The sequence below is a fragment of the Candoia aspera genome, chromosome 4 (genome assembly GCF_035149785.1).
Source record: "Candoia aspera isolate rCanAsp1 chromosome 4, rCanAsp1.hap2, whole genome shotgun sequence".
NCBI classification, from domain to species: Eukaryota; Metazoa; Chordata; class Lepidosauria; order Squamata; family Boidae; genus Candoia; species Candoia aspera.
In genome coordinates, this window is record NC_086156.1 from 69,531,538 (window position 1) to 69,546,945 (window position 15,408).

The 15,408-nt window shown below is 39.7% G+C and overlaps 1 protein-coding gene across 1 annotated transcript; it reads left to right on the plus strand.

The window, feature by feature from the left end:
• Positions 1–814: 814 nt before the first annotated feature.
• On the plus strand, positions 815–15,208 carry AREG (amphiregulin). The gene is made up of 5 exons (XM_063301973.1): positions 815–934; positions 2,571–2,756; positions 9,434–9,620; positions 11,107–11,265; positions 15,121–15,208. The coding sequence occupies exons 1-5, from the start codon at positions 886–888 to the stop codon at positions 15,206–15,208; spliced, it is 669 nt and encodes a 222-aa protein (XP_063158043.1). The 5' UTR covers positions 815–885.
• The last annotated feature ends 200 nt before the right edge of the window (positions 15,209–15,408 follow it).

The following is a 15,408-nucleotide window of genomic DNA, read 5'->3' on the forward strand; positions in this document are numbered from 1 at the left end:
GGGGAATTCTGGGAGTTGAAGTCCAGGCAACTTAAAGTTTTAAAAACACCGAGTTACTTTCTTCTTCTTCTTCTTCTTCTTCTTCTTCTTCTTCTTCTTCTTCTTCTTCTTCTTCCTCCTCCTCCTCCTCCTCCTCTTCTAGCCTTTTCCGCAGGCGCAGGGTCCACTTTTCAGACCAACAAATGCCATTCCGCGAGATCGAATGCAGCAATCAGGTCCAACTAGGTGATCTTCATGTCCGTGTCAATGGTGTCCTTCCACCTTAGAATGCCAGAAGGAAAAAGCCTGGAACATAAAATATGACTGGAACCTGAACCTCCCCAAGACCTGCGTGGACGTTCCATGTAGTCAGCTGCCCATCATGAAACGGCTGGTGGATGGCCTTGTCCTCATCTCCCTTTGGGGCAGCTCAAGGCACAATCTGACCGGCCCAGGTGACCCCACCTGGCCCTCATCGAGTCAGTCTTCGGCTTCTGTGGGCGTGAGGAGACGTCTGCAGCCGTTGGGGACTACCAGAAAAGAGCGTAACCGCGGCTGAATCACCAGAGGGCTTTCTATCTTGCCGCGGCCGGTCCGCCTCCGCGACCTGCTCGCTCTTTGCGCCGCACGCAGCTGGGTGGTGTCTCCCGACCCGAGGCGCACCTGTTCCCTTCCCCACCCGGCTGACGTCGAGCTTCATCCGACCGCCCTGCCTGGATGCCGGCCTCCCAGTGGTGGCGGCGGCACCGCATATATATATCCCTCGCTCGATGGGTATGGAGTGTCCTCGCCGCGCCGTGCTTGACGCTCTCCAGGCACCGCGGGAGTCCTCCTGAGCCGCTTCAGCGCGCTTTTCGCTCGCTCTTCTCAGGCAAACCGGCCCCCGACGACGCTCCCGTCCACTCAATGCGCGCCCCGCTCTTTCTCCTCCTCCTCCCGCTGCTCCGGAGTCCAGGTGAGTGGGCGGGCGGGCGGGCGAGCGAGCGACGGACCCCGTCGCGGGGCAGGGCAGAGGGGCGCGCAGCTTCGACGGCCACACCGAGGGCGCCCAGAGTCGGTCTTTGGAGAGCGGCGGCGTTGCTGGGATTAGGATCGCCAAGTTGGGCCTCGCGCTCCTCGGTTTTCTCACTCCTCCGGAAAGTTGGGCTGGAACTATACCGCTGTTTTGAAATAGGAGGCGCCTGAAAGGCTGGGGCAGCAGCTGGGGGCGGGGGGGCGGAGTGCCTTCTGTGTCTCCTGCCCTCTTCTTCCCTCTTTCCCACTTCTCAATTTGACTTTTTTTTTTCTTCAGTTTTGGGTATTTGAAAGACACGCGGGCGTACGAACACAGCCCGAAACCGTCGTCAAAATCTCGATGCTGTATCTGTCATTCAGGCTAGGAGTTTATCTCTATTTCCGTCCCCTTTTGTGTACCGCCTCTTTCTTTCGTTACGAGGACCTTGTTAAGAACAGTTTGACTAAGTCACACATTTAGTGATCTTTTTGCCGAGTGGGAAATGAGAACGCCGCTTTCTCCCGGTCTGATCCTGGTAACATTCCCTGAACCCTGCTAGCTCTTGAAATAACAGTGTTTTGTGCTGCGGATGCTTCTTGTTTACTTTCCACAACTCTGCAAGGCACTTGTCATTTTCCTATATTTTAGAGGGATCAGGGTGATGAGAGCATATTGTCTGAAGCAGGATTTGAATTAAGAAAAATTGTTCACACCCCACAGTGCTGAGCGGAGCTCAATTCAAAGTGATTCTTAGTAAGTTTTGGGTTTTAAATGGCCATTTCTTGGTGGAGGAGTTTTAAATACTGAATAACTGTTTATAATTTTAGGAAAGGAGAAAGCATGTTGCAAGGTTGAAATCAGAGTGACTGGGTATTTGTTCCTGTCAGCTGCTTGATCAAAACCCTTTGTGCTGAATACAGTAGCATAACTTGCTCCTGTGTACGGAGATGCCTGTTTGACTGATTAATCTCCTTGGGAAAAATATTTATCTGAGGACATTAGTGCAGAACTATAGCCAGTACTTCATGTTTGCAAGATGAGAAAAACAGATGGATAACTGCTCTGACAATCAGGATTACCCCTCAGTCTTCATTCTGTGGCAGTGTTTCTCAACCTTGGCAAGTTTAAGATGGATAGACTTCAACGCCCAGAATTCCCCAGCCTGCCTTGCTGCCTGGGGAATTCTGGGAGTTGAAGACCACCCATTTTAAACTTGCAAGGTTGAGAAACACTGTTCTGTGTTCTCAGAAGCGGTTTTGATAGAAGTATTTTTCTTCTCCAAATAAGTGACCTCCAGGTTATCTCATGGGTTTATACCAACTGTAGGGGATCAATATTTCTTAAAGAACACTTGCTAGGGTTTTGGTTGAAGGAAGGCAATAACTTGGAACTTGGCCAGACAGTTTTAACACTCTGGGGCAATCTAAATAAATTCACATTAGAAAAACTGAGAGCTGTTTTTTGAATGACTCACTGTGGGAATAAGAGTCACTACATGTGCAATAGCTGCCCAGTGTAATTTTCAGGTAAACACCTCTCTGCTAGTTTTGCCTGACTAGTATGAATGGCATCCGTTTCTTTCATTTCTCTTCTACAGTCTACCAACATGCTGCTGGATCAGAGCTAAATGTGACAAAAGATGAGCAAAACATGCCCATTGTGAAGACGTTCAACACATCGTCCACTGATCTGTTGTCAGCAGGCGTTGAGTATGAAGAGGCAGAAGAAGACAACGTGAAGGACGGGAGAGCATCTCGGTTCCTTGTGAGTGATGCAGGAAGAGGTAGGTTAAAACGGAGTGCTTGCCCACGATGTTTCTCTCATTTGGGACTTCAAGGCCCACGAGAGGAGCCTGCTATAATGATGCACTTTTCTGCAAAGAGCTGTTGCTCTCTCTCACCTAAAGAGGCAGGTGTTATGTTCATATCCCAGTGCTCTCTTAGAATATATTCCAAGCATTTCAGAACCCTATTCTTCCTTTAGTTTTATCCATGCTATCCTAAAAATTCAGCTGGATAAAAATGGATATGTCTGAGAAGGTATTGAATAGACTTATATCTACACTACTGGTGTCTTTATGAAAAATTCTGTATTTTTTGTCTTGCCAAATAAATAAATAGACATGTGCTTGCTGTTAATATTAATAGTCTGAATGATTGTATAGCCCTTTCCAAGTATTCCAAGATTATTCTGTAGCATGTATGTCGTTGGCAAGGACTTCATGCTAGTAAGAAAGAAGTACATCTTGGATGTAAGGATGAAGTTGGCTTCTGAACACCAACCATATCTCTACAATATAGATTGAACCTAATGTTGCAGTCAATCCATTTCTCCCAAGGAATCCTGGGAACTTTAGTGCTTGGTACTAAGTATGTCTTTCAAGAAGTTTTGGTGAAGCTAGAAATCCCAAAGAGTTGTTTTTTTTTAATAGTTAACGGTATACAATTACTATGTTCATACAATAGGTCTTCAACTTATCAAGGCAGTGAAAATCCCTTTCTTAACCAAAATGAAAATTATTTACTAAGGAAGAAATGAATGGATTTTACTATCTTCCTTAAAATTAAGTGTTCAAAAACCAGTGGAATACTGAAACATAATATGGGGAATTCTTCTTTTAACTAATCTTTATTTAATGTAAATCATTCAACCTGTAATCTAACAATGATGTACTGTAAACATATTTTGTCCCAATCCCCACCAAGTGTGTGTTGGGGTGAGTGGATATTTGAAGGCAAAAAACCTGGCTGTGGACTGTATTAAGTCAACAGGCCTTTTTCCTCTAACATTACTATATTGTTTATTTTGATTGTTCAAAATCAGAAAGAGATGAGGATATATCATTCAAAGCCATTGTGGTCTAGAGGTTGAGGCACCAGATTAGAAACCAGGAGTCTGTGAGTTCTAGTCCTGCCTTAGGCATAAAAGCCGGCTGGGTGACCTTGGGCCAGTCACCCTCTCTCAGCCCAACACACCTCACAGGGTTGTTGTTGTGAGGGAAAACAGGAGGAGGAAGGAGTATTAGGTATATTCCCTGTCTTGAGTTATTTGTAAAAATAATAAAGGCAGAATAAAAATCTTAAAAAAATACTTGTAATAATATATAAATAATATAATTTGCCATTTTAAAATAAATGAACACATTGCAGACATGTCTTAGTATTCCTTAGAAGAACGGCAGCAGCGTTTTGTGACTAGTTCAAATGAAGATTGAACTATTTCCTCTTATTAATATTAGAGGGAATTAACCTTTTTCTGATTTATGTTACTTTTGAAGTAGTCTCCTATTAGCCATTCCATTCTACCTCATTTAGGCATTCATTTGCAATATTAAAAAGGAATTGATATGCATAATGAAATGCACATTTCTAGGCACATTTTCTCTTAAAAATGTGTGTTTTAACATATTGATGGATACTTACATGAATGACAAAATTTTGATTAGAGTATTAGGGATGAAAATCATATTGGATAAGTTTATCAGAATTCAGTAAATCAGAAATTCAATCAAATATAATTTCTTAAGCATCTGAATATAATGTATTGCCATTAATATCTACTCATATTTCCTGAGCCAATGCATTTAAGCTCCAAAGTATTTGGTTCATAAATATTTTCCTTTTCTGATCAACTTGAGCATCTTTCTTTTAAATATAATCATTTGAGTTAATAGCTGCAAATTTATGTTGGTGGGGTATAGTAGTCTTACCTGTTTCCAAAAAATTGTGGAAGTTAATTGAGTCCATTATGAACAAAAAGGTGCAACAAAAATATTCCAGTCAACTTTATCTGGTGAAGCTGCTGATGACTCCTACACAAAGTCAAAGTGAGCACAATTGCACAGGATGGTAAACCATATTATAGTCTGGTTTACTGTGTAAGCCAAACTCTGGAACATAGTCACTTCATAATTAGATAATGAACCATCAACTACAAAGGCAACCTTGGTTTGTTTTTGGTTAAGAAGCAGCAGCCCTGGCTTAGTGTGCTATTTGAACCTAAATGAAACAGCAGACATTGGTCCTCCAAGAAAATGATAGAGAAAGAAAGGTCACTGAGCTGGTCCTGCAGCAGCATTTCCAACTGCTTCACTTTTGTTTTTTACCTCTATTTTAGAAACAAGGGGAAGGGTTAGCTTTACCCCATTCCATCCACAGATGTGCTATCATCATTGTTGATGGCAAAAATGGAAAGAGAAACAGGAAGTATCAGTTAGTACAAAGATTGTTGAGATATCAACCAAAAAGGAGAGGAAGTGGCAAACCACAGATGGCCATTGTTTGCTGTGTTATTTGTTGTGCATTCACTGGGTGAGTGTCATAAGCATTATTTTTGCTGTCATGCTTAGTGTGTCTGTGAACATGGACAGAGAGAAAGATAGTGAGAACACTCAGAATTCTTTGGGATTTATCTGCATCTCTAGCCTGAGCAGTTACGGATATAAATATTTATGTTGCCCAGTAAGTGTTTGTCAGACAAAATGTAAGAGAAAAACAGTATATGAGTCTTAATACTTGTATTGCATTGCTTTTAACCATGGACATTAACACAAGTAAAGAATTTTGTTGAATAGGTTAGCTTAATTATATTACTCATGTAGAATAAAGTTCTAACAAGGAAATTGGAATCAATTTCATAAAGTTCATTTATTTTACAATGGCAAATTATATTTATTTATATATTATTACAAGTATATACCACTTTTCTTCTAAGCAATCAAGATGGCACATATAGGAATTTCCTATCATGTTATCCTTACAATATTTGGGCCAAGAGATAGAAACATCACTGGATCAAATAAGGACTTAAATCTGATCTCTCCAGTTTTAGTTTTGCTATCTTAATTACACGGCATAAAACCAATTCTTAAGATTGTAATCAGAGCCTGCTATTTTAAAATAATATTCAACATAATCTGTTTTATGATCCATTCTGATGACTTGCCACATAATATATAAAGCTTTCCATAGGGTGACTAATCTGGATTATAATATTTGAAACTGAATGTAAGATTGTAAACATTTTGGAAGTTCTTTTATGCAAAAGCCAACTTGAAGTGATAACCTTATATTTGGGTTTGCTTGGAAATAATTCCTATAGTTTCTCATTTCAGTCCGATTGGTAAACTATAGTTACTTAAAGATAGATGTTTCTATTTTGTTCAATTGTTTATGTAAAAGAAGGAGCTAAGGGTCTCATTAATCTGTGCTATGTTTGTTTGAATATAGTTACTGAATTAAACAGTTAAATCAAATCGCAGAGTAAGTAGATTTAGTCCACTTTGGATGCTTCAGAAGTTATAAATGAGTTGGCAAAGGTGCTATTATATATAGAATACGCATGCAAATTCCCTTGTAGTTAATTGAAATTAATCAGGCTTAAGTAAAATTACATAGCTGGAATTGTATACTTAATAGAAAGTTGCATTCAACCCTTGCTCTGTGATGCTTGAATTTTGTAGTTTGTCTCATGGCCTCTTCTCACTAGTCATTTATTGCATCGCCTAAGCCTCACTACATTGATGAAACTGATATGAAAGTTTTGCTAACTGGATATACTGTTTACTGGTCTGTGGAATATTAATGTTTATCCCACTGGCTAGTGATATAAGCAAACTGGGGTGACCATACCTTCCCAAGATGCATATCTGATCACAGGTTAGCTGACTTTATCTTTGCAGAAAGAAAATATGAAGAGCTATGGTTCTTTCAGACCTAGTTTATGTGGCAATTTAAACAGGAAAAACAAATTCTTTTCTAGAACAAGAAGGATTGGCACAACCCTTTACATTTCTGGGCTAGAGCAACATAAGCAGAGGTCATATGATCAAGAGGGAACCCTTGGGTTGCCAATCCTGATCCCGACAAACTGCAAATAAGAAAAAGCCTCATTCACATAATACATTTTTGAGACATATTGGGCCAGTCTTGCTCTCTCAGTCTGATCTAACTTAAAGGGCTGCTGTGAGGATAAAATAGAAAGAGAATAAGTCCATATTATCCTGAATCCCTTGGAAGAAGAATGAATTCAAACTTACAACTTTGTGATTATGCTCATATGCATTCATGAGGGAGAATTCTGGTGTATAATTCATGAGTTCCCTGCTCATTCATTCTTGTTTAGATCCTCCTACCACAAAAAGGATTAAACCAGCCTTCTCTGCCATATGCCCTCCAGATGAGTAAGAGCAACTTCCCATCATTCCCCAGTGGTTACACTGGAGTTATAGTTTAACACATCTTGAGGGTATTAGATTTGGGAAGGCTGGGCTATAATAATTGAAGAATGAAAACTTACTAGGATTTCTGGCTCAACATGCCCCTTCGAAGACAGAGTTGCATGTCCTTGATTTATGTCTCATTGCTTGGTTGTGAATGACAAATCACAAGAACCAGTTCAGGCAACATGGTAAGCCAGGGGAGACAATCTAATGTCCCCAGATATTTTGAACTACAACTCCCACAATCCTTGCCATTGGCCATGCAGGCTGGGCCTCTTGGGATTTCAAGTCCAAAACATCTGGAGTGCCCCCAGGTTGCTTACCCTTGTGGTAAGCCTTTCCTAGCTACTCCTGCTGATGGAAAAAGCCAAATGGGTACAAAAAGGGTTGCATATGGTACTAATAAATAATAGCCAAGAATCACTAGCTTCTGCTGCATGTGAATGTAGCCAGTGTTGTGAGTTGGACCTAAAGCTTTGAAGTTAAAAGCTGTTAAACGAAAATCAAAAGTGATTTCATTATGTTTTCAAATCACCTTCGGGCTAGAGAATTCAAGATTAAATTCTAAGATTGATTACAACCCATCTGTAAGTGGAGTCATGTCAGGGGGTGGTGAAGAATTCACTGAGACTGTTTTATGCTGATTAGAAATGAGAAATTCATTTGCAAACCATAGTCTCAATCCCACAATATGCATTTCTGAATTGGCAGATTGTTGCGAAACCCTGTCTAAAACCTCACAATTATCTACTCTGTTCTTTTAAACCCCTCTGAAATGCAAATATCTTTGGGGTTAACCATATTACCACAGTTCATTAGAATTGCTAAACTTCTAAGAGAACACTATTTATCTTTAATGCTGAGTGGTAATGTTTATGATATTAGTTCTGACTTTATTGCAGACAGAAATGAGAGAAGACTGATTATATTAAAATGTTTTGCACACCAACTTTCTTTAATTACTTTTAGAAAAGAAGTAATTGAAAATCCTGTGTCTCTCTCTTTCCTGTTGTTTTTGAAATTCTTAGAAATGAAAAGTGTAAAATAATTTTACCAAACCAAAACTTTATTCTTGTTCATTCCACAGATGTAGTGAGCCCCTGTTTGAAAAGATACTGGACCAGAAGATTTAACTGCCTAGAATAGTACATTGGCTTTAGCATGTAGAAAACTGCATTTTTTCTTGATTTTTTTTATTTGTTGGAGTAGAGTTGTTGGCACAAACTTGTTGGTCCTAGTTGCACAACATGCTTAACCCAGTTAACCATTAGCAATGGTTCTGGTAACATGTGATCATATTAATTGAATCAGAAGTCATCATTTTGGGAATACAGAGTCCCCATCCATTTTCTTCAGGAAATGCCTGCTATCCCATGAGTTTTGTACAAACCATCATCATTGATTATCTTTGTCCAGCAGCATGAGGGAGAAAACCAATAGCAAAGGAGGCAGCCATCCCCAGCCACAATGACTCAGTGGGCTTCAGACAAACTCTATAGCTCAAAGTTGTGACTTAGTAGATGGGGCTGGGCAACTACTTTTGACCAGGTTACAGTGTTTCCATAAAATAGCTAATAAGGTTAATGGTTCATTAATGGCTAATCAGTAGAAACCTGGGGCTGTTTAAGATAAATCCCAGAGCTGACGAAGGTTTAGGGATTCCCATGACAAGTGACACTTCATATAAGTGTAGCCATTGTGCATTTGTTGTGTATATATGCCTGGTCACCATTATGACAGCCCTTTGCTTTATAATTCTTGCAGTCAAAGTAGGGTATGGATTAGAGCAATAGGAATCTGAGGTTAAAATCCCTCTTCCATCACTGATCCAATCCAAGCCCCTTTCTTTGTGTAACCTATCTAATAAGGCTAGTGAATGTGAGTCAAATGTTTCCAGTGACCTCACTGCAGCAAAGACAGACGCCAATGTAAGTTGTTGTTTTTCTTAGCATTTGTCCCTCATCATTGCAGGGTCCACTTGTTTTTGCATGGTGCTCACCTAGTTTTTACAATGAAGCTGTCAATGTGTGTTGCGACAAAGGTTTTGTTTATCAGCCAGCTTTGTGCAGGGCCTGATGCTCATTTGGGCTGAGGGACCCAAGGCACTCAAGTGGCTTCTGTACCTAAGGGAGAGATAGAGCCTAGGACTCCCTTCTCCTAGTCCAGCATCTTGACCACAACAGCACACTATCTCTCTGCAGAGACTAATATAATTAACTTAAAATAAATATTTTTTCCAGAGAAATCACCCATTAAGAATCCAGCAAAATTAGATGGTGGAAAAAAGAACCCTAACAAATCCAAAAGAAAAGGAAATGAGAAGAAAACTAAAAAGAAAGATAAAACTCCATGTGAAGGAAAATATAAAGGTTTCTGTGTTCATGGTGAATGCAGATATATTGAACAGTTCCCAACACCTGTGTGCAGGTATGTTAAATTACGAATGTTGGTAAAACTATTGGTATCTCTATTTTTATAGCTAATATGTTGGCATAGATGGCACTTCAAGGTATTACTCTCTCACAGAGTTATTAATGGCGTGATGAAGCAGAATATATGGATCTGCTTAAAAAAATTAATTAATTCCCCACCCACCAGAATTTTGGAAGCATGAGAACACAACTAAATGGGTCCTGGCCATTTTCTTGCCTCCATACACATCCTCCATTAATCCAGATAGGGTTCGCAAGGTGTAATTTGCTTGGTTGGGGCTTAATGTTTTATGTGTACCAGGCATTTATGGCTGTAAACTATGGTTTATAACAGTACAACAAATGAAGCTCATCACTGAGTGAGCTGCAATGAAGCTGCAGGAATCTAGGGATGAGTGCTGCTAGATCTTTGCCTAGATATATGGCATACCCATGAATGAATTTCTGTGATTTTCACAGAACTTCTTGTTCCTTAAGGGCAAATCAAAGACCTCTAGAATCCCAAAGAATTGTATGCCAGTGACAGAACCATGTTTCCAGAGGGGGAAAAAACCCTAATATATGTGAGTTCCATGCACTATTCTGTAGGCTGAAACAGGCCTTTTTTTTTTTTAGATTTTTTATCCTGCCTTTATTATTTTTATAAATAACTCAAGGCGGGGAACATACAGTACCTAATACTCCTTCCTCCTCCTGTGTTCCCAACAACAACAACCCTGTGAGGTAAGTTGGGCTGAGAGAGAGTGACTGGCCCAAAATTAGTATACCTGATTCAACTAAAATGTCCTACTATGTACATAAAGGAGTGTGGAGTTGCTGCATTATGCAGAGAGGGCATGTTATGGACCCCGCCAGCTAAAGAAGTCCGGCTGGCGGGGTCCAGGAAGCGGGCCTTCTCTGCAGTGGCACCTGCCCTTCAGAACATTCTGCCACCGGAGATCAGGCTAGCCCCATCCTTTTTGACCTTCCGGAAGTCCCTGAAGACCTGGCTCTGCTGCCGTGCCTGGGGTGGGGAGGGGGGTAGTCATTCTTGGGGATGGCTGGCACCTTAGAGTGCTCCCCCTGTATTTACGATCATTTGTAGCCATCTGGTTTTTTCGTTTTCTTTTCATGTTTATATTGTATTATATGATATTTTATGATGATTATTGTTTTTCATTTTTAACCGACTAATTTATTGTAAACCGCTCAGAGTCCCTCTGTGGGGGGAGATGAGCAGTAGTATAAATTTGAGAAATAAATAAATAAATAAATTATGGCCACCGAATTCATAAAAAATGAAGGTGCCTTTCCTGGTGCTTTCTATCAAAATTATCAAGAATTCTACCTATTGCTGGCAAACTAACACTGAGGAAATTAAGCAGCAGAATACAGTGGATGTGTTTGAAGGTACTCCGACATACATCATTTCAGTAGTGTATATGTGTTTAGAATGGCAGTGAACGCACAAATAATTGTGAATTTTCATGGCCTGCTTTCAGATGCCACCCAGATTACTTTGGTGAACGTTGCGTGGAACAGTTTTTGAAGACGCGAAAGACCAATGATGAACCGAGCCTCTCAAAAACAGCACTTGTGGTGGTATCGATTTTCTTCTCAGTCGTCATTTTTGCTCTCATTGTCATTGTCATCACTGAACAGTAAGTAATGTTATTTCAATCCCTAAGTTAACCAAGGAAAGTATAATAATATAATGTAATAAAATAGTGGCAAAATGGCTGATAAATATCTGTGATATTTAATATACTCAAAAATGCCTTCAGCAATAGGTTACTGAAGTTTCATAAAATTGCTTGCCAGAATTTATGGTGCCACAAAGTGAGAAAGAAATTTGCTTCTTATTTTATTTTATTTTATTTAAATGCAGGTTGATACTTTAAAAAAAAAAACATTTATGAAGCATGATGACTGTATTCATATACTGGTGACTATTTTGCAAATATTGCAACGCAGTCAAGTGAAAAGCATGTGCTATAATGTATATATTAAGGAACCTTCCACAAAAAAAAAGTATTTTAGGGAAAACATACATGAAAGTACATATACAAATTGACTCAGAGACAGGATACCAAAATGTAAATTGGCAAATGAGAAACTGAATTCAGTTGTATTTCTCTATGCTTAATTTTAATTATATGGAGTAATAAGTTGGGCCAATTTTGTAGAGCAAAGTTTACTTCAGTCTACTTCTGAGCACCATTTAGAGCATCATAAAATAATGAATAGTGTAAGCGGACAGACCATTAGGACGCATTAAAGTTCAGCATACCATAATCTTGAAGATTAATTGTATTTGACAGGTGATCATCTCATTAAGTCTGCAAGAAATGAGCAATGAAAACAACTAGTGTGTCTTTCTGATTTTATGAGATATATTAAAGTTGAAATCAATGAAATTTAACATTTAAGCCTAATTCTTTCAGTGTGTTTACCCTAGCTATGACTCAGTTTGGATCTAGCCCTATGAAGTAAATGTATCAGACAAGCCTAACTGATGCATGATAAATGGTAGATTGGTGACTTCCAAAACTTTTGCAAAGATTGGTTTTCAAATGATTAACAAATTAAGGACTTTTGTGTTTTTTGTGTTACTATGGGAAATGGTTCTGTAATAGAACTCAGTGGCAGGAGAAAGGTGAAATTTAAGCACTATTTAATCTTGCTTAATTGAGCTTCATGCTTGGGACCATTAGGCAAATACGATGCTTACTGCTTTAAGTTTCACTCCTGAGAAATTGTGTTTTAGCTGCTATCCCACTGCTGCTGACCAGAATTGCACACCGTCAGTCAGGTTCTCTCTTACCATTATGTAAAGTCTAAATGACTGATCTTCTTCCTGTAAAGTCCTACAGATTTCATACAAACAGAGACACACAGAATACTTGAAGTGAGGTGGTAACTTCTATGTCACAGGTGAAATCTTCACTTAAATTAAGCATTCATTTGGTGACAATTGCAGTGGCATGGATTTGGTCCCTATCATTTCCACTCCGGTGTAACTCTCATCCCAAGAGGCAGGGCTGCAACTAGGGTCTGTGTCACCTGGGGCAAACATGGATTCCACACCCATTTTGGCACCCCCCCAGCGCAGCACCCGGGGCACATGCCCCGCTTGCCTCCCCTAGTTGCAGCCCTGCCAAGAGGATGGCTAAAAGTATATTGCACTGAGCCTGCATCACTTCCTTTCCCCAGCTGCCTCCTTTCCTCAATTCTTTGTGGTAATTGTTAATATATTTTCTACTACAGATTAAGGTTACTATGGTAACTAATCATTTTGGCCGGGTGAAGAGGTTGAATTTAATTGCCCTCTTTTCGGATGTTAATTTTTGCACCTGGGGAGAAGAACTTGCCTGGACTTGTTTTAGTTTCAGTTTCCCTTCTGTGTAGGCATGTAGAGAGTTAAGCAGCTCTCACTGAGAGCCTGTAAATATGTTTGCTTTCTGTAAATATAATTATTTTTATAGAAATGCCTGGTGTGTGACTTTTCTGATCTCTCCTGGGCCAAAGGCTTTCCTAGCAATCTGCCAACAGTAATGTTTCACTCAAACTGCAGGCTATTTCACAGAAATTTATGGTTCACACAGCAGTCCAGTCTCCACCCTATTCCTGCCCTGAGTTCCTTAGAGATTTGTATATCCTCCATCATCATCATCATCATCATCATCTAAATGCTTGCCTTGGAACCATATCATGTATGCGTCACACTGCCTAATTTGAAATTTAATAAATAATTCTGACTTGGATTCAGATGTAAACTGGTCATTAAAGTTTGGAAGCTTTGTTTCAGTGCTGCTGAATGGCCCACCTGCTGCCTGGTCAGCCAGTGGCCCCCACAAAGCTTCCAAGAGGTTAACAGCAAATTTTGCCACTAAAATGGCTGAATTTCAGCAGCATGATTTTTAGGTGAAAATGTTAAAGATGGGGATGGGAAAGTGAGGCCCTGGGGAAGTAAAATGCTTCCATTCCCACCCTTAAATCCCTTGAAGTCACAAAATCATGAAACATTGGAACAAAAATGTTCTCCCCAGGCGATAGCAGCGTGTCATTGCAAGGCTTTTTCAGAGCCTATTGACTGTTTGACACCTAACTTACAGGGCCCTGGCCTGAAAACTGCTCACCATTGTTCAATTGGACATATTCTATTTATGCAGAAGTTCTGAAACTTTGATCTATTTTAATTCTTGCAAATTTAATTTCTTATTTGTTTGGGGGTTTTTAGAGAAAGAATTATCAATCTTTTGCCAGTTGAAGCCTGCTTTCAGCAGGGTGTGCATCCCATAGGCCATTTATGCCCACCCCCCAACCCCCAACCCCCAACTCCCAACTCCCCAGCACTCTGAGATTCAATCCCTACTTTAAGGAGTCTGGAGACTTTCATATGTGGTGATCTATCTACTAAATAGAGCCTAGCCAGAGGCTCATTAGCACTACTACTCATTTTCTGTGCAGGCCTAGTACAAGTTCACAGTAAGAGACTTCAGCTGGTCTGCTGGTTTCATACTTGTGCAGAGTGTGTATAAAATTGGAAGAACACCACAATTTTGAAATAACTCTATCAAAGTTAATCCAGGAGAAGTGGATGATAGAATGTTGTAAGCAGATGCTAGGCACTGCTTCCTAGGTGCACTTGAGAAATGGTGATAACACACTATCACAAATGTCTCCCAATTATGAACTGCAGTGGGGAGAACATGACTCATATGGCTGATCAGTAAAAACTCCAAAAAGTTTATAGAATGAATCTGTTTGTACATGACTGGACTTTATGAATTACAGTATTTATATCCCCAAACTACCCAAGAGTATTTGTTGATAAGAGTATTTTGCCCCAAGAAAAACAGCCCATTTGGCAAGATTTCAACTGAAACTTTTTAAAACAATCTGATTTTCAAGTATACAAAATTATTTCTTCTTTAATTTCTGCTGTTAAAATCTAAAGCAAATGTAAAAATGAGTTGCTAATTTTAAGTTTTCTAGGGAAAGCACATACATTTAAAGGAATAAAAGCTTTATAAAATAGGTTTTTCAGGTAGATGCTGGTTGGGGAATTCTGGGAGTTGAAGTCTACATATCTTAAACTTGCCACGGTTGAGAAACACTGGAGTAGGGATTACTCCAGTAAATTTCTCACTGGGTTACCTCCTTGCTCCAGAAACATCAGCCACAGCTCTTTTTACATAAGCATTTGGACTAACATGCCAAATGCTATTTTATTTAAAGTAGAACCCCCAAACTTTTAGGCTTTGGGGCACTTTTGAAACGTTGACCGCCTGTTGTGGGTACTGTGGCTGCATGGTTGGGTGGGGTTTGCTCATTTACAAGCTTTCTGCCATGGTGGCTTGGCAACTCACAAAAGAAGAAAATTAAATGGAGCAAGGAACCTGCTATGTCCCAGATTGTGTCTATAATTTAAAATCATTTTGTACTTATGCTTGAACAATGCAAAAACAAAACAATTCTGCAAAGTGATGGAGATGGATGTTTTTATTATTCAGGGTAAGAAAAAAATGCACTAACTATGAGGAAATAGAGGAAAGGGAAAATCTCCAACAACAAAATGGAATTCCCAGCAATAATGTCTAAAAAGAATGAAGGTAAGAATTCTGCTGACTACGTCTTACAGTGTGCTTCCAACTCCAGAGGTTTATAGCTATTTGTTTTTTCTCTTTCTCTGTGGGCTCTCTATCCCATTATGATAGCTACTCTGATTTACCAGCATTACAGCTGGTATAGTTTAATGACTGAGCTACACATCAAGATGTCCCAAACTGAAATCTTGCTAC